Source organism: Orcinus orca, chromosome 1 (genome assembly GCF_937001465.1).
Source record: "Orcinus orca chromosome 1, mOrcOrc1.1, whole genome shotgun sequence".
Lineage (NCBI taxonomy): Eukaryota > Metazoa > Chordata > Mammalia > Artiodactyla > Delphinidae > Orcinus > Orcinus orca.
The window spans coordinates 51,883,148-51,909,130 of record NC_064559.1 but is presented as its reverse complement, the minus strand read 5'-3'; the positions used below and the strand labels follow the sequence as shown (position 1 = coordinate 51,909,130).

General features: G+C 39.9%; 1 protein-coding gene across 4 annotated transcripts in view; it reads right to left on the bottom strand.

Annotated features, from left to right (window-relative positions):
* Nucleotides 1–24,847, bottom strand: part of ABL2 (ABL proto-oncogene 2, non-receptor tyrosine kinase) — a 115,842-nt gene extending 90,995 nt beyond the window's left edge. For all 4 annotated transcript variants that reach the window (XM_004269801.3, XM_004269804.3, XM_004269803.3 and 1 more), the window contains exon 1: nucleotides 24,348–24,847. In XM_004269801.3, coding sequence (XP_004269849.1) covers nucleotides 24,348–24,504 — 157 coding nt within the window. In that variant the 5' untranslated portion in view covers nucleotides 24,505–24,847. The remainder of the gene's footprint in view (nucleotides 1–24,347) is intronic.
* Between the last annotated feature and the right edge of the window lie 1,136 nt (nucleotides 24,848–25,983).

Sequence of the window (25,983 nt, the reverse complement as noted above, 5' to 3'; positions counted from 1 at the left end):
TAAGGAGAATACCTGTGAGAAAAAAATCCTTTTAAGATTTAAAGACAGTAAAAAATTAATCTTAGCACACTGGGATAAAATCATTTGATGTAATTTAATAGATATTATTGATCATTTATACTGCAACAGACTCAATAACTATAATGCTTCTTTAAGGAAAAGGAAAAAAGGGGACCTCACTTCCATTACATTTCTACACATTTCTAGTTAATATGTACATTTACAAATTAGCTGTTAACATTGTTGGAGCGCTATCCTTTTATAAATCACCACCTAAAAACTAGACAGTAGGACTTCCCTGATGGCGCAGTGGTTAAGAATCCGCCTACCAATGCAGGGGACATGAGTTCAAACCCTGGTCCAGGAAGATCCCACATGCCGCGGAGCAACTAAGTCTGTGTGCCACAACTACTGAGCCTGCGCTCTACAGCCTGTGAGCCACAACTACTGAGCCCGCCTGCCACAACTACAGAAGTCCATGCACCTAGAGCCCGTGCTCCACAACACGAGAGGCCACTGCAATGAGAAGCCCACGCACCACAACGAAGAGTAAGCCCTGCTTGCCACAACTAGAGAAAGCCTGTGCACAGCAACGAAGACCCAATGCAGCCAAAAATAAATAAATTTATTTAAAAAAAAAACTAGACAGTTAACCCACACTTCCTTCTTCTTGAAAGAAGTTAAACAACTCATGACATTTTAAAAGGAATAGAACACAACCCTGCTGTCCTCCTCCACATTTCTGAGTTAATGCCTCAGACAAAGTATGCTCTGTTCAAAGGGTCATGTTAAAAAATTAACATCATAGGAATATTTTACTTCAACTTAAAAAAAGGAAAGGTTTTGGGCTTCCCTGGTGGCGCAGTGGTTGAGAGTCTGCCTGCCGCTGCAGGGGACACGGGTTTGTGCCCCGGTCCAGGAAGATCCCACATGCCGCAGAGCGGCTGGGCCCGTGAGCCATGGCCGCTGAGCCTGCGTGTCCAGAGACTGTGCTCCGCAACGGGAGAGGACACAACAGTGAAAGGCCCGCGTACCACAAAAAAAAAAAAAAAAAAAAAAAAAAGGAAAGGTTTTTAAATATATATATATAAGGTCGTACTTTCTTAGTTTTGGGGTTATATCAGCAAATTAAACAATGCTGGACTGAATTAGTGACTGATCTGTACCGTGAAATAATTGCTGAAATGTCTTCTGCTTTTTTCCCCTACAATCTCTCCCATTAATGTATCCTGTCCTTAAATAAACTTAATAATGAGCTTAGAAGAATGAAGAATACAGAAGCCTTCAATGAAGAACTTATCTAACTAAGGAAACAGGAATAACAAAAGTGTGAGACAAAAGTATGGGTGTTAAATAATGTGAGGAAGAATAAATGCAAAAGAAGTTCTAAGAGGACCAAAAAGAAAAAACCCCTTTCTCCTTTAAGATTTACAAAGTTTCAAAATATATGAAGTGAAAAAAAGACAGTTAACAAAAATTGCATGTATGTTTTATATACTTTTTGATTAACAACACAAACTATGAAAAGAGGGTTTAAAAGATTACACACGAGAACTTTAATGATTGTTGTCCCCAAACAGGAAGATGGGTTTGGGGTTTGTTTTACTTTTTGCTTATGTTCTTTTTTTTTATAATGAAATATACCACTTTTGTAATAAGAAAAAATTAATTCTTTTCCTTTCCCCTTAAAGAAATGAAAGAAACGAGTAGTAAATATATGGCTTTTTCCCCCCTTTTTCTAAAGATGAAGCAAGATCTGTGTAATAAACATTTTATACTTGTACAAATAATACAAAAAACAAACATTTCACACTTGGCCGGCCATTCTTCTGTTAGCTTTGTAAGCTGTCCCCTCAAAACTCAGTGATCAAAAATAAGTAAAACAAAATACTCCAGGAAAGATCTTCAAGTTAGAAGTCAGTTAACATGCACCATCACCCTCCCTATTAGTACAGACTGTCCTCTCATTGAGGTCCTCCTAAGACCTTAGATCATTCTTCACTTCCATTATTTTCCCCAAAATTATCCTCCTCAAAGTAAACTGCTTTTTCTCTTTCTATATTCATTGCAAATAACAAAAAAAACTACATTTATATTATTGTTAGAAAGCTAGGGACTTCTCTGGTGGTGCAGTGGTTGAGAATCTGCCTTCCAATGCAGAGGACACGGGTTCGATCCCTAGTCGGGGAACTAAGATCCCACATGCCGCGCCACAACTACTGAGCTCCTGCGCCTCAACGAGAGAGCCCACATGCCGCAAAACTACAGAGCCCACACGCCCTGGAGCCCACGCACCACAACTAAAGAGAGAAAACCCGCAGGCCACAACTAGAGAGAAACCCGCACGCAACGGATGATCCCACACGCCTAAACGAAGATCCCGCATGCTGCAACTAAGACCCGATGCAGCCAAAAAATATAAGAAAATAAATAAATAAAACATTAAAATAGTCTTTAAAAAAAGAAAGCTATAACACAGAAGCTCATGCATTAAGAGAGGCAGCTTGGTATAATGGAAAGCACAGTGGGCTGAAGTAAGTCTTACATTACAGTCCAGCTCTGACTGTGCCACTTATTATACATTATTTAATTTAGTGTAAATAGGAGATAAGAGGATTCTTTTGTGGTAGGTTGTCTTAAGATATTTCTCTTTACACGACACCTGCTAACTGTAAAAAAAAAAATTGTTTTTCAAATAATATAGACATATGTAGAGTTGAAAGTGGAAGTTCCTTTCATATCTCTCCTCCCACAACCACCAAGGAGCCTGAGACTAATAGGATGCTCTTCTAATAGTCCAGCTGATAACATCTGTTTCATTCACAGCTCTCTGGGCCTAAAGGAACCTCCTCTGAATCTGACAGACTCAGAGATTCTAGAGTTTGAGCTCAACATAGTTACTAGATAGAAATTTGGGTCTTCTCTCTAAGGCAGGGGGTTAGTGTGTTGCATACAACACAAAGAATGACCCAATATTTAGCAACCAGCAGAACAAACGTAAGGTAGTCATTACTGCTCTCCATCAAATATTTCTAGCTGCCCTCCCAGGCTCATAACAAAACGGCACCTTCCCCATCCCCTTGACATGATGTGATGCCAAGCATCTCTTCTGGTTTTTAAAGTTTCCACTAGTACTTGATTCACCATTCTCTCTTTCCCTCTGCAACGCAACCGCCAGCATAGAATGACAGTGTAAGACTAACAGCCTGGGTTTCTGGGTGAGAAAAGATAGGCAGAATCCCTCTCCCACCTCTGCCAAGACCCCCTCCTCCAACACACACTGATCTACACTGAACAGGTAGTATGAGTGACAAACTTTTGATGTGTTAATGCACTGAGATTGGGGTGGGGAGCTGTTGTTACCAACCTATAACCTAATCTAACTAGATAAACCAACTGAATCTAAAGTTAATATAAAAAAATAAGCAAGCAGGCATAGCCAGGAATATTCTGAAAATAAAGAGAAATGAACTAGTCCTACTGGATGGCAGCAACAACAAAGAGCTTATACCTATAAAGCACTAATTACATGTCAAACACTATTTCTAAGCACTTTATATAAATTTACTCATTTACTCCTAATAACAACCTTACTAGATAGGTATTATCATCTCTATTTTACAAATAAGGACACTGAATTATAGGGATGTTAAGTAACTTGCCCAAGATCACACAGCTAAGGAGGTGAAGATTTAAAGCAAGGCAGTTTAGCACAAAAGTCTATATATTCTTAACCACCATTCTTTAGCACAAAAGTCTATATATTCTTATTTATACCACACAATATAAAAATACACTAAAACAGTGTGATACTGGCACATAATTAGGCAAATCAACAGAAAGAACAGAAAATCCAGAAACAGAATCAAATGCACATAGGATTTTACTATACAAAATGGTGAATAAACATAGTTTATTCAATAAGTGGCTATTTTGAAATCCCTATATCCTTTGTCAGCAATTCCAATTCAAGGCATTTATTCTACAGCTATACCTAGCACATGTTTCAAATGATACATAAGATTTTTCACTACAGCACTGTTTGAAACAACCAAATTATATAATTCATCCATACAATGAAATGTCATGCATTAACAAAAAGAAAAGCAAGTTCTTTACTTATTAACATGAAAGAATCTCCAAGATAAATTAAGTGGGAAAAAAAAAAGTGAGGTGCAAAACAGTATATATGCTTCCATTGTTCTCAAAAAAAAAAAAAAGCCTGGGGGGATACACATGCATATACACATGCATATATATGTTATGTGTGTATATATATATGTATATATATGTGTGTATATATACACACACACCCCTATCTGGAAGTATACATAAGAAACTGGTGATTTGGATTGCCAAAATTTGAGTGGCCAGGGAAAGGGGATGGCAGAAACACTTCTGTACCATATGATTTTTTTTTTTAAGAAATTTTTCTTTTTTAATTAACTTATTTATTTTTGGCTGCACTGGGTCTTCGTTGCTGCACGCAGGCTTTCTCTAATTGTGGCAATTGGGGGCTACTCTTTGTTGTGGTGCGCAGGCTTCTCGTTGCGGTGGCTTCTCTTGTTGCAGAGCATGGGCTCTAGGTGTGCAGGATTCAGTAGTTGTGGCACGCAGGCTCAGTAGTTGTGGCTTGCAGGCTCTAGAGCACAGGCTCAGCAGTTGTGGTGCACGGGCTTTGCTGCTCCACAGCATGTAGGATCTTCCTGGACCAGGGATCAAACCTGTGTCCCCTGCATCGGCAGGTGGATTCTTAACCACTGTGTCACCAGGGAAGTCCCTATACCATTTGATTTTTGAACTATGCAAAGGTACTGAGCATTCAATAAATAAATAAATGATTTAAATTTTACAAGAGAGAAAGACTGAGCCATTTAGCAGCAGGGATAAATGGCAAAAGAATACATTGAGAGTTATCATGATAAAGAAGCTGAGCAGCCATTACACTCCATGTACTACAAGCTGAAACAGAGAAAGACAGCTGGAAGAAAGGAAAACTGAACAGATACAGAGAGCAAAAACGATGCCAAAACCTTGCAGCCCCTAAAAGAGAAAGATGGAGTATGCAGTCTTAATTTCTAATGGCTTACTAGCTCCAGTCTCCATGAGGCCCAGACATACCACGACTCCTACCGATGGAGTGTCATGATCTCCAGTGTACACACATACAACACACGCTTCCACTGGAGTTAGCTCCACTGGTTCACCATTCCCCTCCCCACCTTTTTCTTAAGGCCCCTACAATTAACTTTTCTATTCATATGAATGGAAAGGTATTTCAGGATGATACCTTTGTGAGAGAGAAAAGTACCCTTTATGATAGAGAAAGACTGTGATCTACCTAAGTGAAGTGCTAGAAATATCCAATCAGAATGCTGATAACTGTACCAAAATAAAACTATACATTATACTTAACTATATATCCAGAAGCACTGAAATCTGGGAATTAAACCAAGGGACAGAAGCCTAAATACAACATACTATCTTGTATTAAGGTCTCAAGATTATCTCAGCCTTAATGCTACCGTAATTGTTAAGTACATTAACCAATAAACATGTTAGAAAGGCAACTTTAAAAAAACGTTAATAGCTATCACTTTTTGAGTACTTACCATTCAGCACGCACCCTCTGGGAATTTTACATGTAATATTTATTTAATTCTCACAGCTGTATGAGGCAGGTACTATTAGCATGACTATTTTACAGATGAGGAAACAGAGACATATAAAAAATTCAGAACCCTAAGAGACCTTCGAAATTATGTATTCCCATGCAAGTTATTTATTTTCTACCTATGTCAAGATATTGGTATGCTAAATCATAAATCTAATCCAGGATCTAAACCCACATAGTCTAACACCAGAGTCCACAGCTATTAACAGCATGCTTATAAATGGCACGGACTGATGTTATAATTGAAAGCACTCAACTAGAAAACCCAAAAGCTTCAAGAACTGCAAGTGTGAAAAATCTGTTTACATCAAGATTAGGTAACAAACACAAAGTCATTCTTGGTAGATCAGTAATCTCTTAAATATAGTTTTTTAAGGAAATATTTTCCTGTTAATAGTAATTATCTAGCTATCTTTTATTAGTATTTCTTTTAAATTCAATTCTAAAAAATATCTAAGGGGATTTCCCTGGTGGTCCAGTGACTAAGACCCCCATACTCCCAATGCAGGGGGTGGGGGTTTGATCCCCGGTCAGGGAACTAAGATCCCACATGCCGCACGGTGTGGCAAAAAGAATAAATAAAATAAAAAATATCTAAGAAGGCACAAAACAAGTACATGAAGGCTAGTCTCAAAATAAAATGGTAATATTTATTAATCCTTAATAAAGTGAATTGTATATGTTATATTGTATTTTTCCTTCTATTTTATTACCATGAAAGCTTTGGGAAGACAGTGGAGCATCAGTGCAGAACATCTTCCCCTAGGTGCAGCACAAACTTGGGAAAACCACAAAACTTGAGTCAAGCTCTGCTTCCTACTAGTTATGTGGCCTTAAGGTAGGAGACTTATTCTCTCTTAGCTAAACATCTTCATCTGTAAAACCAGGAAATATATATAGCTTCTGGGGTTGTGTTGAGGATTAAGTGATAGGGTAGAATAAAGTGTCCAGGACACAGCAACCAATCCTTTCCCAATGCTATTATACTGCTAAAGCACAATGGTTAAGAGCAAAACATTTAGAGTTAGACATGTCTTATTGTGAGACTGCTTTCATCATTTATCTGCCAAGGACTAAATGAGATAACACCTGAAGTAGACTAACATATAAATGCTGAATAAGTATTACTACATAAGTAATACTACCAAAAACAAAAAATGGGCGCCAAAGGTAACTAGAAACTAAACCTAGAAAAATAATAAAAGTTAGTTAGACTCTAATCTTTCTGTGCTCTACTACTATATGGGTCCATGATCAACTTGTTTCATCTGCCTAAGCATTAGTTTATTCATCTGTAAATCAAGGGTACCAGAATACTGGGAATTCCCTGGCAGTCCAGTGCTTAGGACTCTGCGCTTTCACTGCCAAGCACCTGGGGTTCAGTCCCTGGTCAGGGAACTAAGATCCAGCAAGCTGCGCAGCACAGCCAGAAAAAAAGTGTATCAGAATACATAATTTCTTTTTTGATGTGGACCATTTTTAAAGTCTTTATTGAATTTGTTATGATATTGGTTCTGTTTCATGTTTTGGTTTTTTGGCCACGAGGCATGTGGGATCTCAGCTCCCCGACCAGGGATGCAACCAGCACCCCCTGCATTGGAAGGTGAAGTCTTAACCAGTGGCCCACCAGTGAAGTCCCAGAATACATAATTTCTAAGGTCTACTCCAGTTCTAAATTTTTATACCTCTGTCTGGCTGGCTACCAAAGTCATAAATTTTATCTTAAAACAACCAACACCGTCATATATACATACACTCACCCTCAAGGAAAAAAAATATAAACCTGTAGCAGATTGAAAAATTTAGAGATTCAGGGAAATGGCCAAAAATGGTAAGCACTACAACTCCAGTTGAAGATTTTATTTTTTTATTTATTTATTTTTGGCTGCATTGGGTCTTCATTGCTGCGCGCGGGCTTTCTCTAGTTGCGTCGAGCGGGGGCTAATATTCATTGTGGTGCATGGGCTTCTCATTGCAGTGGCTTCTCTTGCTGCAGAGCATGGGCTCTAGGTGCACGGGCTTCAGTAGTTGTGGAGCATGGGCTCAGTAGTTGTGGCTCTCGGGCTCTAGAGCGCAGGCTCAGTAGTTGTGGCGCATGGGCTTAGTTGCTCCGCGGCATGTGGGATCGTCCCGGACCAGGCATCAAACCCATGTCCCCTGCACTGGCAGGCAGATTCTTAACCACTGTGCCACCAGGGAAGTCCCTCTAGTTGAATATTTTAATAAGAAACATGTTAATGTCAAATACTTTAAATAAGAAAAAATTATTTTTAAAAGGAATACCTAAAAATAATGAAAAACAGTGCTAATTTATAGTTGCTACAAAAAACAGAAAATAATTACAGCATTTTGAGTACCTGCCTAGCTCGCAAAGACTCTCCTGAAACATCAATCTCACACAGTGGTAGGCCCAGAGCAGCTAAATACATTCTAGATCAGTGGTCCTCAACCAGGGGTGATTTTATCTCCAAGGGGATTTTGGCAATATCTAGAGACATTTTTTGGTTGTTACACTTAGAAGGTGAGCACTACTGGCATTTAGTTGACAGGGGCCAACAATCCTGCTAAACACCCTACAATGTACAGGATAACCCACACAAAGAACCATTCAACCCAAAATGTCAATATTATGGAGGTGATCTGACCACCAATCACAGCTACTCTCCTGGGAATCTGGAACCGAGACTAAGAAATTAAAGTTTAATATAGACCATCCTTTTGGTCAGAGAAGAGATTAACAAAACAAAAAAAAAAGAAGGCAAGTATGGTATGAATTGAATGTCTAAGAGAGAATAAAGTGAGCAAACAGAAGTCAAAACAAGAGACAGAAAATAAATATTTCCTGAGTTTTTAGCAGCCTTCCACGTCCTGTTTCTGGGCCAGCCTAGCTGCATTCCTGTTCTTGAGCCTCCACTATCTCCATATAAATTTTCTAGGTATTACATAATATGGAGTCGGTCTCTCCTACTTGTAACTAAGAGTCCTACTCACACACATTACCCACAGAAAACTGCTAAGATAGAAGAATCGACTACAGCAGAGTAATAGTTCAACACAAGTAAATCAAAAATAAATTTGATGAAACTTTATAATAGTAAGAAACCAATGGTGAGGTATAGAAAAAAGATCAATGAGAACTAATCTATAAATATAAGGACAACAGAGGAAATAGAAAAGGTAAATAATGTGGAAACCAGGGAAAGAGTCAAAATTTCCTGAACTAGAAGGACAACCAAAGACAGTTGGTATATGATATAAAGACTGAGAAATAATCATTTAAGACAGACTCCTCAAACATCTACCTACCAAGCTCTTAAGCTTTAAGAGGAAGAATTTTATACAACTCAATAACACAAAAACAATTCAGTTAAAACATGGGCAGGGGGCTTCCCTGGTGGCGCAGTGGTTGAGAGTCCGCCTGCCGCTGCAGGAGACACGGGTTCGTGCCCCGGTCCGGGAAGATCCCACATGCCGCGGAGCAGCTGGGCCCGTGAGCCATGGCCGCTGAGCCTGTGCGTCCGGAGCCTGTGCTCCGCAGCGGGAGAGGGCACAACAGTGAGAGACCCGCGTACCGCAAAAAAATAAATAAATAAATAAAACATGGGCAGGGAATTCCCTGGCAGTCCACTGGTTAGAACTTCGTGCTTTCACCGCTGAGGGTGCCAGTTCAATCCCTGGTCAGGGAACTAAGATCCCGCAAGCCGCGCGGTGTGGCCAAAAATTAAAGAAAGACACAAAGAAAAATAAGTTTAAAATGGGCAGAGAATCTGAATAGACATTCTTCCAAAGAAGACATACAAATGACCAACAGGTACATGAAAAGGTGCTCAACATCACTAACCACAAGGGAAATGCAAATCAAAACTACAAAGAGGTATCACCCCATGCTGGTTATAATGACTATCATTTAAAAAAAAAAAAAAGATAGGGTTGGCAGGCAAGGGTGTGGAGAAAAGGGAGCCCTTCTGCACTGTAGGTGGGAATGTAAATTGGTGCAGCCACCACAAAAAACAGTATGGACGTTCTTCAAAAAACTAAAAATAGGGCTTCCCTGGTGGCGCAGTGGTTGAGAGTCCGCCTGCCGATGCAGGGGACACGGGTTCATGCCCCGGTCCGGGAAGATCCCACATGCCGCGGAGCGGCTGGGCCCGTGAGCCATGGCCGCTGAGTCTGCGCGTCCAGAGCCTGTGCTCCGCAACAGGAGAGGCCACAGCAGTGAGAGGCCCGCGTACCACAAAAAAATAATAATAAAAAAACCTACAAATAGAACTACCATATGAACAGTGATCCGACTTCTGGGTTTATACTCAAAGGAAATGAAAACAGCATCTTGAAGGAATATCTGCATTCCCACGTTCACTAAGCATTATTCACAACAGCCAAGATAAGACACAACCTAAGTGTCCATCAAGAGATGAATGGATAAAGAAGATGGGAGATACATATACACACACACACACACACACACACAAAATGGAATATTATTCAGCCATGAGAAAGAAGAAACCCTGCCATTTGCAACAACTTGGATGGACCTTGAGAGCATTATGCTAAGTGAAGTAAGTCTGACAGAAAAAAGGCAAATACTGTATATCACTTATATGTGGAATTTAAAAAAGCTAAACTCAGAGAAGCAAGAGAGGAGAGTGGTGGTTAACAGGGCCTAAGAAGCAGGGGAAATGGGGAGACACTGGTCAAAGGGTACAAACTTCCAGTTATAAGATTAACAAGTTTTGAAGATCTAATATAGTGCATGGTGATTATACCTAATAATACCAATACTATATATTTGAAAGTTGCTGAAAGAGTAGATATTACATGTTTTTACCACAAAAAAGAAATGGCAATTATGTGATTTGATGCAAGTGTCAGTTAATTGCTATGATGGTAATCACACTGCAATTCATAAATGTATCAAATCAACAGCTGTATACCTTAAACTTAGATAAGGTTATATGTTAATTATATCCCAATAAACTGGAAGAAAAAAAAGAGGAAGAATTTTTAAAATAAAAAGATTTTATATGTTGCCAAGAAAAAAGAATAAACAGATAAACATAAAAGGATAAGCATGACCTCAGACTTGAAAAAGTAACAGCGTGGTAGAAAATTTGCCAGAGCTAAAGCCATCCTGATACAGCCCATGGCCAAGATGACTTTTCTCTTTGAAGACAGCTAGTAATTTCAAGGAACAAATAACTTGAAATAATTAGATCAAAGAACTTACAAATCCATTAGAATTTTCCCAAACAGCAGGATTAATAACAGAATAAAATAGAAAATGAAAAATATAATGATAAAGACAGAATGAAAACATTATGAAATCCTAAGACTTAAAAGTGCAGTTAAGCTAAAAATACGGTAGTAAAAGGAAAAACACACACCGGATAATAAAGCCAAATTTAAAGTAACTTTTTTCCAATCAGTAACTGCAAAGAAAACTCAAAGCACCTCTATGGAATAAACTCTGCACTGTAACATGCCAGGTATAATATTCCTAAGTGAACAATGCAAAAAATAACTTCTCTTGTTAAATGTATCAATTCATTTAAATTTATTGAGGGTCAACTTTGTGCCTATCACTGTTAAAGGTACAGGGACTCCAGTGGTGAACAAGATCAAGTTCCTGCTCTCATAGAGCTTACCATTTAAAGCAGAACTGTCCAACAGAAATGCAAGCCACAAATGTGAGCAAAAATATGTCATTTTACATATTCTGGATGCTAGGTTAAATTTTTTAATCTGTAAAATTAATTTTAACAATCTATTCTAGGGAGTTCCTCGTGGCGCAGTGGTTAAGAATTGCCTGCCAGTACAAAGGACATGGGTTCGATCCCTGGTCCGGGAAGATCCCACATGCCATGGGGCAATTAACCCCATGCGCCACAACTACTGAGCGTGCGCTCTAGAGCCCGGGAGCCACAACTACTGAAGCCCGCACGTCTAGAGCCCGTACTCCGCAACAAGAGAAGCCACCGCAATGAGAAGCCCGTGCACAGCAACAAAGAGTAGCCCCTGCTCGCTGCAACTAGATAAAGCCCGTGCGCAGCAAAGACCCAACGCAGCCAAAAATAAATACATTTATTATTTTTTTAATCTATTTAATCTGACATATCTAAAACATTATCGTGTCAACATGTAATCAACATAAAAACATTAATGTGATATTTTACACTTTTTTCATACTGACTTTTTGAAATGTAGTGTGTATTTTAATACAGCTCTTCTCAATGAGGACAAAGGACATTTTAGCTACTATACTGGACAGTGCCAACCTAGGAAGAGGGACGGGGCTGCTTTCTTTTTTTTTTTTTTTTTTTTTTTTGCTGTACGCAGGCCTCTCACTGTTGTGGCCTCTCCCAGTGCAGAGCACAGGCTCCGGACGCGCAGGCTCAGTGGCCATGGCTCACGGGCCCAGCCGCTCCGCGGCATGTGGGATCTTCCCGGACCGGGGCACGAACCCGTGTTCCCTGCATCGGCAGGCGGACTCTCAACCACTGCGCCACCAGGGAAGCCCTGCTTTCTTTTTTTTCCATTTCAAATCTTGTCATATTCTTTGACTATTTATAAACTCTCCACATATATCTCTGATAAAAATAACTATAAAGAGTTTTCTGGTCAGAGCAAATAGCAACTCCAAGCACCTATTTTATGCAAAACTGGAAACAACCCACCATCAATATGAAAAATTCTGAATAAACTGTGGTATAGTTACACAGTGGAATACTGAACTATAATATTTCAAATGGATATATCTCAGAAACACACAGGATAGAAACAGAAAGTTGCAAGATGATACATCTGGCATAGAATTTATGTAAATCTTTCAAACATACAAAGCTACAAACTGGCGCCTGCCCCACACACACCCTCTACAGATAATTACAAGTGGAATATAAAATGCAACTATGTAGAAGGGAAGGATAAACACCATCAGGGTAGTATAAAACTCAGGATAGAAGGGAGAAGAATGGGTTTGAGAAGGTCTGCAAAGGGTATTCAACTGTCTCTATAATCTTTTCTTTTTTAAAAAATGTGACACACGGGCTTCCCTGGTGGCGCAGTGGTTGAGAATCCGCCTGCTAATGCAGGGGACACGGGTTCGAGCCTGGTCTGGGAAGATCCCACATGCCGCGGAGCAACTAGGCCCGTGAGCCACAACTACTGAGCCTGCGCGTCTGGAGCCTGTGGTCTGCAACAAGAGAGGCCACGACAGTAAGAGGCCTGCGCATGGCGATGAAGAATGGCCCCCGCTCTCCGCAACTAGAGAAAGCCCTCACACAGAAACGAAGACCCAACACAGCCAAAAATAAATAAATAAATAAATTTATTAAAAAAAAAAAATGTGACATAATATTAACATTTGTTAAATCTGGGTGGCGGGTACCTGGACATTCTGTTATGTGCTCTACTTTTCTGTATGTTTGAAATACTTTTTTAAAAAAATGCTTTCTTCACATTTTATTTCTATTTCTGAAGAATAGACAAGAGTTTACTGGGATCAGATACTTAACTTTTGATAAATATACATTTTTATAAAAGAAAATATTCTTTCTTCATACCTCCTTAAAGTTAATTCTCAGTTTCACAGAATTAATCATTCCACACTGAATCTGGTCTTCGAGTTAGCTAATGGATTATCGGCATAGTTAAAAATATATATATTGATTCAGAAGCTAAACACAAGTCCAGATGCTATCTGGAGAGAATCCGGAACTCCTCTATAGTATCCACAGAATACATCTTTTTCATAGCTAAAAGGTTTACGTTTACCAAAAATCAATGTTCAGAGGTCTCAACTACTGATGTAGCACTGTGACTATGAATTGTCAACATTAGGAATGTATTTACCAAACTTAATATTCCCCTCGGTGCAAAAACATAAAACTGTATGCTTTAGTCTAGACGCTAGTCACCAATAATGACACTTCTTAATGCAAAATGTAGAGAAACAATTTTTCTAGTTGCCGTATTAAAATATACCAGGCAGGGCTTCCCTGGTGGCGCAGTGGTTGAGAGTCCGCCTGCCGATGCAGGGGATGTGGGTTCGTGCCCCGGTCTGGGAGGATCCCACATGCCGCAGAGTGGCTGGGCCCGTGAGCCATGGCCGCTGAGCCTGCGCGTCCGGAGCCTGTGCTCCACAACAGGAGAGGCCACAACAGTGAGAGGCCCGCGTACCGAAAAAAAAAAAAAGGAAAAAAAAAAAAAATATATATATATATATATATATATATATATATATATATACACAAACACCAGGCAATTTCTCTGAAGGTACACTTAATAATATATATATGATATTTATGTGTATATATACATTTATTATATATATACTTTAGATATATGTACTATATATACCTTAGCTATTTTGTAGAAAATAAATGGACGAAACATGTATTGTTACCACCAATAATAGTAACCAGAATTCATTAAGAAAAAGGATAGACGGTCTCTCTCCCTGCAACCCACTCCTACTTCCACCATGCCTCCTCCAACCAAACGCCTTACAGTACAGAAGTGTGATAAAGAATGAATAGTAATAACAGCTTAAAACTCTTCCTTATTTTTAAAAAAAGGCCTCTAGGAATATCAGTTTTAAGAAAATAAAAGTGTTGGTAGAAAGTTACTACTACAGAAAATCTGGTTGCCTTCCTAGAAAGAGAATTAAAGGGAAAATGATTAGATGCAATATGAATACAGTAAGGCGACCAGACCCAAGACTGACAAACAAAAATCACTAGTCATATACTAGCAATTAGGAAATGTAATGCAGAAGAATTACACTTATGATCACAACAAAAATTTTAAGAAGCCCACCAATAAGCTTAACAAGAAATGTCCAAAAACAATGGGAAACCAATGGAAAAATCTTTTACTTAAGGACACAAAGATGACCTAGACTGGCAAAGGGACACCATATTCTTAGATGTAAGGACACAATAATGCAGCAATGTCAATTCACCCCCAAATTAACCTATAATTCAGTACAATCACTATCAAAATCCCATCAAGATTTCTGAATCTTAACAATCTGGTCCTAAGAATCTTTGGAAGATATAATATGCAATAACATCCAAATAAACTCTGAAAAGTAACACAATAACAGGGAGCTACCCAGGTAAACATATATATTTTAAGCTTATAATATAGTTACCATAATTAAAATATGTTAACAATGTGCAGGAAGAAATAAAGATGAATGGAACAATGGAAAGAGTTTTAAAAAGATATGTGGACATTTGAGAATTAAATATATAAGAAATACAGCTCTTCAAAGCAGTGGAAATTGATGAACTATTCAATTATTAGTACAATGGAAAAACATTAAGTTGGTTCCAACCTCAAATATGTATATATAAATTTCAGAAAGGTTCAAGCTGCTAATAAGAAAAATATGAGGAAAACAGATCTTTAACAATCTTGTAAACAAATATTCGTCAATAAGAAAATGGTTAACATCTAAACAAAATGGTTAAAATATATATCGAGAGCACAGAACACTATAAAGCTATTGAAAAGAATGAGAAATGTACACATCCTGGCATAGAAAGGTCTTCCAGACATATTAAATGCAAAAAACAAATCTGAGAGAAAAAAATTCATACTGTATAATGCATTTACTTGCATTTATGAAATGGCAAGAGAAGTATTAATATGTGCACTCACATAAATATAAATACATAAAAAGTTCTGGGAAAATAACATATCAAACCATGAACAGTAGTTTCCTCTAACAAGAGAATATGGATCATGGGTCGGAACATCAAAGAGGACTTTCATGTCTAATCTACATGCTTCTGTACTGATTTATTTTTTTTTACATTGAGATACCTTTATATATTTTCACACAATTAAAAAATGCAAATTTCAACATTAATAAAAGAAAGCTACTATAACAAAAACCTTCAAGTGTCAACGCTTCTTTCCTATAAGAAAAAGATCGGTGATATGAATTATGCCTGTTAGTACTGCTAGTCTTAGGAAAATTTTTAAGTTTCCCTAAGAAAATTACCAAGTTTTCTTAATAATTATCTGGAACCACAAAATGCTAAGTGGCAATCTTTAGTACTAACTCAGAATTGTTATTTTAACTTGCTGGAATTAGCATATAGAAAGGAACATGTTAACAAAACTGTATATGTACATATTGTATATTATATTAAGCCACAGAAAATTTTCTTTGACCTTGACCACATCAAGTGAAAGTTTTTCTAAATCCTCCCTCTCCTTGGAAAAGCAAACCAGGGAATATAAATTGCCTGGGCCTGCTGAGCTTTGTGTTCTGCTGGATCAAAAGCCAATACTGGCAGAGTTCACTACAGAGGAGCCCGCAGTACCACCACCATAGACTCAGCACATTTACAGAACAAAGCAAAGACAGAGAAGAAGCTCAATATAGGTCTCATTTTTTTAAGCAACCAAAATAAAATTTGTCACAGTATTATAGTTAATGTGCATTTATCTGTGCATTTATTTGAGTGAGAGTTCAATTGAAAATAATTGACCTGGGACTTCCCTGGTGGCACAGTGGTTAAGAATCCGCCTGCCAGTACAGGGGACACAGTTTGATCCCTGGTCCGGGAAGATCCCACATGCCGCGGAGCAACTAAGCCCGTGCACCACAACTACTGAGCCTGTGCCCTACAGCCCGCGAGCCACAACTACCGAAGCTCATGCGCTACAGCCCGTGCTCCACAACAAGAGAAGCCACCGCAATGAGAAGCCCGCGCACAGCAACGAAGAGTAACCCCCGCTCGCTGCAATGAGAGAAAGCCCGTGCACAGCAACGAAGACGCAATGCAGCCAAAAATAAATAGATAGATAAATTTATTTATTTAAAAAAAATAAAAGAACTGAGAAATCATTCTAATTAGTACAATGATCACAAATTTACATACTGAAATTATGCCCTCAACCCAAAAAGGCAGAGATTAGTAACCAACAGTTATTATACAAAATATCACACTTCCCCACTCACCGACACACAAGACTAGTTTATTAACTGTTTCATGAGAGTGTTCATCAATATCTACTTAAGCAACATCATTCTTTTGGACAGCAATTCTAAATTATACCTAAAAATTCTGAGATATTAACACAGGCAATTACTGTAAAATAACTGAATAAAGAAACATAGAAAATACTCCAGAGTGTTAAACTAGTTTTTTTTTAATTCTATCATACTACCTAAAAAGGAAAAAGAAATGTCTTTATAAGCTGCATATTAATAAACTAAATAGATCACTTTAAGTGGCTACATAGATTCCAATACAAGGAGAAAAGGAGAGTTGTAATCTATCAAGAGGGAGTGGGGGATATAAAGTCTTTAAATAAGAAACATTAGTAATACTAAGTCTAGAGGTTAAGCCAATAGTTCAACATTACCATGAGATTTCAAATTGCACTGTGAGCCCTACTGCTCCATTTGTTAGGCCATAATATCTAAGTCTCAATCCATAGCCACAGAGTAAGTATATAGATCTAACCCTGGTCTACCATTCTGAAACCATCATCATTGGTCTCAAGAGAGATAGGGTAAAAAAAACGACTAAAAATCTTCCTATATACACACGTACATATACATATGTACATATACACAAACTCCAAAAGGAAACTAGGCATCATCACACATAACTACAGAATCACAAATAGGTATCCCAATTTCTTTGGTCTCTTATCTTTTTCAATTTGAGCAAGCAAGGTTTTATGGGGTTTAAGTGAAAAAAACCCTGCAATTAAGTACTCAGAACATGCCTGGCACACAGCACTCAATAAGTGGCAATTATTTCTTCACAGCTTCTTCCAGGGACTAAGGCCCACTCTAAGTCTGTCAGCAGAACTCTGTGTGTCTTAACTCCCTTTTCCTGACACAAGATTCTTTCAAAAGTGCACCTCTCAACAGACCTTCTACATATGAACTTTTAGAGATTTAAGAAAAAAAAGTTGAGGCCAAAGCATCTCTTCCTGCCGCAAAAAAACTGGCATAAGACAGTGGACACCTGCATGTGGACACTAGACTTGCAACAAATGGACTTCTGAACCAGTTTTAAGTAGAAGAGTTAATACATTATGTTTCTGACAACTGACAATCTTTGAATTACTTCCGATCCACCACTCTTCTTAATCTCACATTACCAACAGTTCTCAAAGTGCGGCCCCAACCAGCAGCCTTCAGCAACACCTGAAAACTTATCAAAAATGCAAATTCTCAGATCCCACCTCAGACCTAAATAATAAACTCTGGGGATGGGACCCAACAATCTGGGTCTCCACACTAAAATTTGAGAATCGTTCTATATGATCTGGTGAAGTATCAACAGTGACACTCCAAATTTATCTATTCCAGAAGAAATCTGTTAAGATTGATGAGGTTAACATTACGTATTTTTAAATCTTACACACATAGTATATGAGAAAAAGCCCAAATTGACTCACAAAATTAAGAATATAAAAGTTCTACTAAAACATGCTTTTAGCTTCCCTGGTGGCACAGTGGTTGAGTCCGCCTGCCGATGCAGGGGACATGGGTTCGTGCCCCAGTCCAGGAAGATCCCACATGCCGCAGAGCGGCTGGGCCCGTGAGCCATGGCCGCTGAGCCTGTGCTCCGCAACGGGAGAGGCCGCAACAGTGAGAGGCCCGCGTACCGCGAAAAAAAAAAAAAATGCTTTTAACAAGAAACTTTATAACCAGAGGTAAAAATAATACAAGGAGGCACAAAAAGTTCTTAAAGGATGTCAGATGAAGGAGATTACAATATAAAAAATCATTAAATATTAACTAGCAAACAAATGTGCCAGCTTAGAATGAGGTCTCAACCTAAACTTTACATATGCCTTGGCCTGTGTTTCTAGTTCAACTTCTGTGAAGGAAGAAAAACAACAGTATGAAAAGAGTAAGAAAGACCCATAAGAAAAATAATCCTAAGAAGATAACATTTACCCTCAAGGAAGGCAGGTCTAAGGTGATTTCAGATCCCCAAAATTTCCCTACCTTTTTGCTGCTTTCTGAAAGTCCTTTAATAATCAAGAGTCACTCGAGAGAAAAATAGAGACTTAGACAAAACAGAGACTTAAAATATAAATGCTGGACTTCCCGGGTGGCGCAGGGGTTAAGAATCTGCCTGCCGATGCAGTGAACACGGGTGTGATCCCTGATCCAGGAAGATCCCACATGCCGCGGAGCAACTAAGCCCGTGTGCCACAACTACTGAGCCTGTGCTCGAGAGCCCACGAGCCACAACTACTGAACCCGTGTGCCACAACTACTGAAGCCCACGCGCCTAGAGCCTGTGCTCCACAACAAGAGAAGCCACCGCAGTGAAAAGCCTGCACACCGCAATGAAGAGTAGCCCCCGCTCACCGCAACTAGAGAAAGCCCATGCACAGAAAGGAAGACCCAACGCAGCCAAAAATAAATTAATTAATTTTATATATATATATATATATAAAAATACTAAGACAATTCTACACTTTAGCATATTATCGTGATGACAATAGCAGTGTCTGAGTTAGTTTACAAAACATTTTCACATTAGACTCATGTAATCTTGACAACCATCTTGAGGTAAATAACAATGACAACAACAAAACTACATTTACTGAGCACTTAGAGCCTTACAAAATTTTATCATTTAATTCAACAACCTGCTGAGGTTGGAGTTGTAAACCACTTATTAATGTCAGACACAAGGCAGGATCTGAACCCAATTCTATCTAATTTTAAAACCCATCTTCTTGTGACTTCCCTGGTGGCACAGTGGTTAAGACTCCACGCTCCCAGTGCAGGAGCCCTGGGTTCGCTCCTTGGTCAGGGAACTAGATCCCACATGCATGCCACAACTGAGAGTTCACATACCACAACTAAGGAGCCTGCCTGCCGCAACTAAGACCCAATGCAACCAAATAAAAATATTTTTAATGCATTTTTAAAAATAAAATAAAACCCATGTTCTCTAAATCTCTACACTATGGCAAGATTTGGAGACAAAGGCTTGAGTTTTCAGGCCCATAACTTAACAGCTGTATGCCCTTGGGAAGTCACTTAATTCTCTTAACTCTTCATCTATAAGATGGGAAGATTAGTATCTGTCCCCACCTATTTCAGAGTACAGCTGGCCCTTGAACAACTAGGAGGTTGGGGCACCGACGCTCCACGAAGTCGAAAATCCTCTTATAACTTTACAGGTGGTCCTCCATATCCAGGTTTGGCATCCCTGGATTCAACCAACTGCGATAAAACTATAGTACATATTTATTGAAAAAAATCTGCCTGTAAGTGGACCCTGAAAGTTCAAACCCATGTTGTTCAAGGGCCAACTGTAATTGTAAAGATCAAATAAGATAAAGGACATAAAAGGTGTTCATAAACTCAAAAAAAAACCTACACAAATGTCATCATTACTGATTTTGACAGAGAGAGTAAAGAGAAAAAAAATGATATAGTATAGTAATTGCAAGGGGAAAAGATGCTGGTTTTTCTTTTTAAAGCAAGTTGAAGACCCTTAAGGAGAAACTTCAGACTTCAAAATTTACCTGGGACCTTACTGTCAATTGGGCTGTGATAAAAGAATCTGTACCACAAATTATTTTGTCACTTTTCTAAAAATACAGACACACCCAGATACCTGTAACTTACACAGATTTGGAGGTTAGCAAAAACCTAACAGCTGATTTCTTTTTAAAAGTCTGGTTCTCATAAGAATCAGTAGCCACTATACTAGGTCACCATAATTAAAATTCCCTTGCAACGGCCTTCCTGTTCTTTTCTACAGTATCATTTTCAACCTGTGGTGCCGACATCTTTCATTCTGCAAAGACTAAAACATGAACTACAAATCCTAAATAAAGAAATCAGACCACTTAAACTGATGAGTTTAAGGGAAAAGTTTTATTACTCAAAACGTCACAATTTAAGGTTAATTTTTAATAGCATTTACAGCAAATGAGTGAGAGAAAGAAGTAAAGTTGAAGTGAAATCACTCAACTGTTGTAATGTATGTCAGATATTAAAAAGACAAGGAGGTATTCAACCCTAGATTACTAGTCACAAAACATCAGCTCACCAAAAAGGTTCAATAGCAGATTTCAGAAAAATCACACAGCACTCACCTCTTTCATACCAAAAAACAGCCCAATTATTTTTATTCCTTCTAAATTACATTCACAAAAGGCATTTTTGGCAAAGCAAATTATTATAACAACTTACATATTAATAAAAAAATATCATTCCCATTTTCAATGAGAAAACACCATTTCTTTTATCTACAGAAGAAAAATCACGGACTCTGATAAACCCATTTCTGTAACGTACATACATTTTTACTGACTACATACAATATTTAATCTATATTTAAACCTACATGTAAACTCAACAGTCAAACCTAACTTTCGTATATGAAATTATGTGCTAATACCTCAATACTGAAACTCAATACTGAAACTCAAGACAGTACACTAGTTGCCAGGTTTTTTGTGTAAATGTCAAACAACAGGTCCACTGAGAAGCTTTTGAATCTAATTGAATTTATTCATTCAAACCAGAATTTATCATGTGTTTCTAAGCAGTGGTTCTCATCTAGGGGCAATCTAGCAATGTCTGAAAACATTTATGGTTGTTACAACTGGGCGGGGGGGGGCGGTGAGGTAGTTTGCCAGAAAGGGGTGCTACTGGCATCTAGTGAGCAGAGGCCAAGGATGCTGCTAAACATCTTACAAAGTATAGGACAGACCCCCACAACAAAGAACGACCCACCCCAAAATGGCAATAACTGCCAAGGTTGAGAAACTCTGAGCTATAGAAGTTTATAAACACCCATCTGTCTAAAAACAGTACTCACTTAACCTTTGTTTCCTATATTATTTGCCAATTCTATTCTTTACATACTAGTCTTTGGCAACAAACTTACCCTATTCCCATCCTTTCAATCAGCTTCTAACTTCCAAACTTGTCAATACAGCCAATTTCAAAACTTATTATCTTTGACTCATCCCTATTTTTAATTGTAGTAGTTGTTGTAGTAGTAATGGCCGGGGCCAACACATATTTAGCCCTTACTACATGCCAGGCACTATCCTAAGTGCCTTGTACATATTAACTCATTAATCTAGGTACTATTATTACCGGGTATTCTTATTATCCCCATTTTACAAATGAAGAATCCAAGGCACAAAAAGGTTAAATAACTTGTCCAGGGTCACAAAGATAATAAGCAGTCAAGCCAGGTTTCAAATCCAGGCAGAATGCCTAAGTATTCCAAAGTCGTCCTTTCTTCTTTCATCCTCTAAACCAAATCATAAAATCCTTAAGTTCCACAAGGACAGGGACCTTGTTATACTCACAGTAACATCCCCAGGGCCCAGTACATAATAGGTGCTCAAAAAACTTTTCTTTGTTGAATGCATGAAATATCCCTCAAACTCACCCCACCTGTTTCCATTGCCTCCACTCAAGGCCAAGGCTTTCAGCACCTCACACTTGGCTTTCTTTACATAGCCTATAAACTAACCAATCAGGTAAATGGATATAAACTCCTCTGCCACATTTTCAATAACCCAGCCCATAACCCAACGTATTCAAAGTTTTCTTCCCACTGCTTCTCAATTATCAGTAGAATCATAACATCTTAAGAGTCAGATGGTACCTTAGAGATCATCCAATCCAACATTTAACAGATAAAGAAACCCAAACATGTTAAGTGACTAAATCACCCAGCCAGGTGGAGCCAAGACCAGAACTTGATTCTTGCAATTTCTGCTCTAGGATTCACTCCTAGAGGATTTGCTTAACTCATGACAGATGTGTCTCCTCACTAGTCCATCAACAAATTACATTCATTTCAATTGTTCACACTTGTTTCTCCTGCACAGCCTGCCCTCTTTTTCTTGCTCCATAGATCCAAATCCTATTCATCCTTCAAAATCTCCTCCTATTCCATTCTTCATGACCTCCTCCTTCTCAGAAAATCTTACATCCTGAATAGATGCTAGAGGAAGAGGATCACCATTACTGGGCCAAGTTTAATACATAACTAACACATCCCACAAAGCAAAGCTACTTGGATCATTTCTTCCCTGAAAACTATTCACCCATTCTTTGCTATGTTTCTGGAAGTGATTTCGATACAGACTAACTTATATGGCACCTTCATAAAATGTTTATATACCTGGAAGAGAAGCTCACTCACATCTTTTAGAGTAGACACGTAACTCCTGAATGGCCCAAATCACCTATACCTCTTCCATTAGGAAACTCAGGTTGTTCACAAAGTCCAAACCCAGAACTCTGATACAACTCACCTAGCAGCCACAGCTTCTAAGGTTCATCTCTTTCTCTGTATACTATCATTTGTCTTAACTTCCTCCAAAACTCCATTTCCGAGGAATAGTTCACACTTCTTTTCCTTCCTCGTCTTCCCTACACTACACAGTATAGAATACCCTCTTTTATCTTTTATTATTTTCCATATGCCTCTTCAGTGAAAGTCCAGTTTGCTACCTCTCATCCAACCTCAACTAGCCAGTCCTTTATACAGAAGTCACATCTATCTCTTCAGCCTCTCTCAGGTCTTAGGGTATCTCAACTCCATGAAGGTTAATTTTGGTTTTTTTTCCCCCTTCTCCATTCTTCCTTCCTCTAGACAAGTGGCCTCAAAAGTGGTGTGGGTGCAGCTCAGAGGAAGTGCAAAAGGATCCACTGGGCTGCTGGAAAAAATTTATTAGAACTCTTGTTATATTTATTTTTTCATCTCATCCTTTCTTAAATTCTGTTTCTGTGTACATTTCTAAGTTACCCATTAGTACAGTAATAAAGATACATAAATTCTTGGAGTACGTGATCACAAGTCTGGAGACAACTGTTTTAAAAATACCTTGATAATGAGGACAAAGTAATAGGTTCCAGACCATATAGAGGATGTAAATATGTATGTGTGTGTGTGTATATATATATATATATATATATGCACACCTGGTAGGAAGAAAAACTCTTGTTTGTATCCAAAGTCCTAACGATGCCCACCAACCTCTAACCCCTGCCAGCCATCTCAGAAATGTGTCCTACTCAAAAGAGCAGAACAGAGGATGGTTTGGCAAAGCCCTTCATTTCCAGTTTGGAAAAAAAAAAAAAAAGAAATTCAAAGAGCTAAGATACTACCCTTATCTTTCCCGTAGAAGGGTATTTCAGGACACTTCACTATCCTGACACTGCTCATTGCCTGATTTATACGTATATACTTCAAAGGCCACTACCTGCTGAGATTCAGTTCCTATTTCCCAATCCCTCGAGGCACAACTCATGCTCCCTTCGCTAACGACCGATTTCTACTAACACCTGGACTGAGCTCACACCTCCCTTCATCCTTCTCTCCCCTGAGGACACTATCCACCGTCTTCCCCGAGCCCCACAGTCGCGTCCCAGGGCAGAAGACAGTCCATCCAAGGTCCCTAAGACCACTTCTCTTTCCTCCTCCGCCCCCGGGAGCTGCCAGCCAGGCTGGAGACGGGAGGGGGGGAGGGGTGTGACTCGCCTCCCGTGACTGGCCCAGATGGCAGCAGATTCCGCCCCCACTCTTGGGCACCCCTCGACCCCCTAGAGCTGCCTGTCTGCCTCCCACCCCGCCTCAACCCCACCTCCGGCCTTCCCCACGCCCTCACGCCGGCTCCCGGACACACTCACCGTGCTGGGTGAAAATATTGAAGCCGGCCTCTGCGGTGCGCCCCGCCAGGTCCCGCCTGCGGCTGGAGGGCCTGGCTGCGCTGCTGCCCCGGATCCCGCGGGGTTGCGACTGCTGAAGCCCCGGAGCCTCCCCGACGCGGCCCACCTGCTGCCCCATCCCTGCACTTGCGTACTCCCGCGCCCCCGCCGACCCGTGGTCACATTCCTCCTCGGCTCCGGCCTCGGGCTCCAGGCGCTTGCTCCGGCCTCTCCTTCCCAGTCGAGGCCCCGGCCCTGAGCGGTCCGGCCACCGGCGTCTCCCCACCCGACTCCTCACAGCAGCCGCCGCGCTGCCTCTCGACGCCTCACAGATTCTCCTTTTCCCTCCCCATTCCGCGGCTCCGCGCCCTCAACGCTGCCGCCGCCGCCATCTTTAAACCACCGAGCACTAGGAGAGCGTGGGACAGAGCGTCTCCCGCCCCCCACCCGACCAGTCACCTCCGCTACTCGGAGGGAGGGCTTCCCGGCGGCCCCGCCCCGCCCCGGCCCGCCCCGCCCCGGCCCCGGCTAGTCCGCGCGATCCCTTCTCCTTGGAGGGTGGGTTCGCCCCCGTCCCCCGCAGCCCCCGTACCTACCTCACTGGCACGCCTACCGCTGCTTCAGGTCTTTCGGCCCTTCGGTTCGTTCGCGGCACCTCGGCCTCCCACATCCGAATCCGCCTTAGCCACCTCCTCCCACGTTCGTTTCTACATGCTACCGCCTTTTTTAGGGTTGGTCAGTCTAGAGCCTTCCCTGTCCCACCTCCACCTGTCAAATCAATCAGTCGCGCTGAGCGCCCCAGGTGCACAGCTCGCTCTTTAGCAGGCACAGTTGGGACAGAAAAGCACAAGGCGTTTGGTGCTTGCCATCCAGGTGAGGCTCCCTAAAATGCCCGGGAGAATTCCTTTAAATACCCTCGTCACCAAGCCGACCTACAGTCAAAAGTAAATGATATAAAATTTACATGAAGATAATAAAAAGGTACATTATTTCATTGTAATTTTTTGAAACTATTTCATAATGTTAAGTTGCACTCCCCTCGGTTGTCTGCACTCTACAGTCTCATTGGAGAAGCAGTTATGACCCGGTTCCTCCTATCGTATTACTATGAATTCCTCTTGAACTCCTTTACCGTGTAACCACGTGTGTTTCTGTTACCCTTATATTGCTTGACAGTAAAGCTAATCTTCCTACCGGCATGCTTTATATATAGTGCACGTGGTCAGGTCTCCTTTGATGACAAAGCAGAAAAATAAAACTACCTTTGACCCTGTTTCTGAATGAGAACTTTAACTTAAGTTGTCTAAAGACAGTGACTCAGGCAGAAATGTTTTTAATGCGCGCACACATACATATACATGTATAAATATTCACTTATCATCTCCCCCCTACTGAGCATTCTTGCATGTTAATATTGATCCAGTTTTTTACATTCTCAAAGAACTTGATAATTATTCTTTAGCTATTCATTTAGCTTCCCTATTTCCTTTAGAAAAAGCATCAACTATTGGAGGTACCACACTGAAAATCTGCTTTAAAGCAGAGGATGTGGGAGCCACTGCAAAGAAGCAACGAAACAACCATTGGGAAGATAAATTTCAGGGAAAAAGGTGGATAC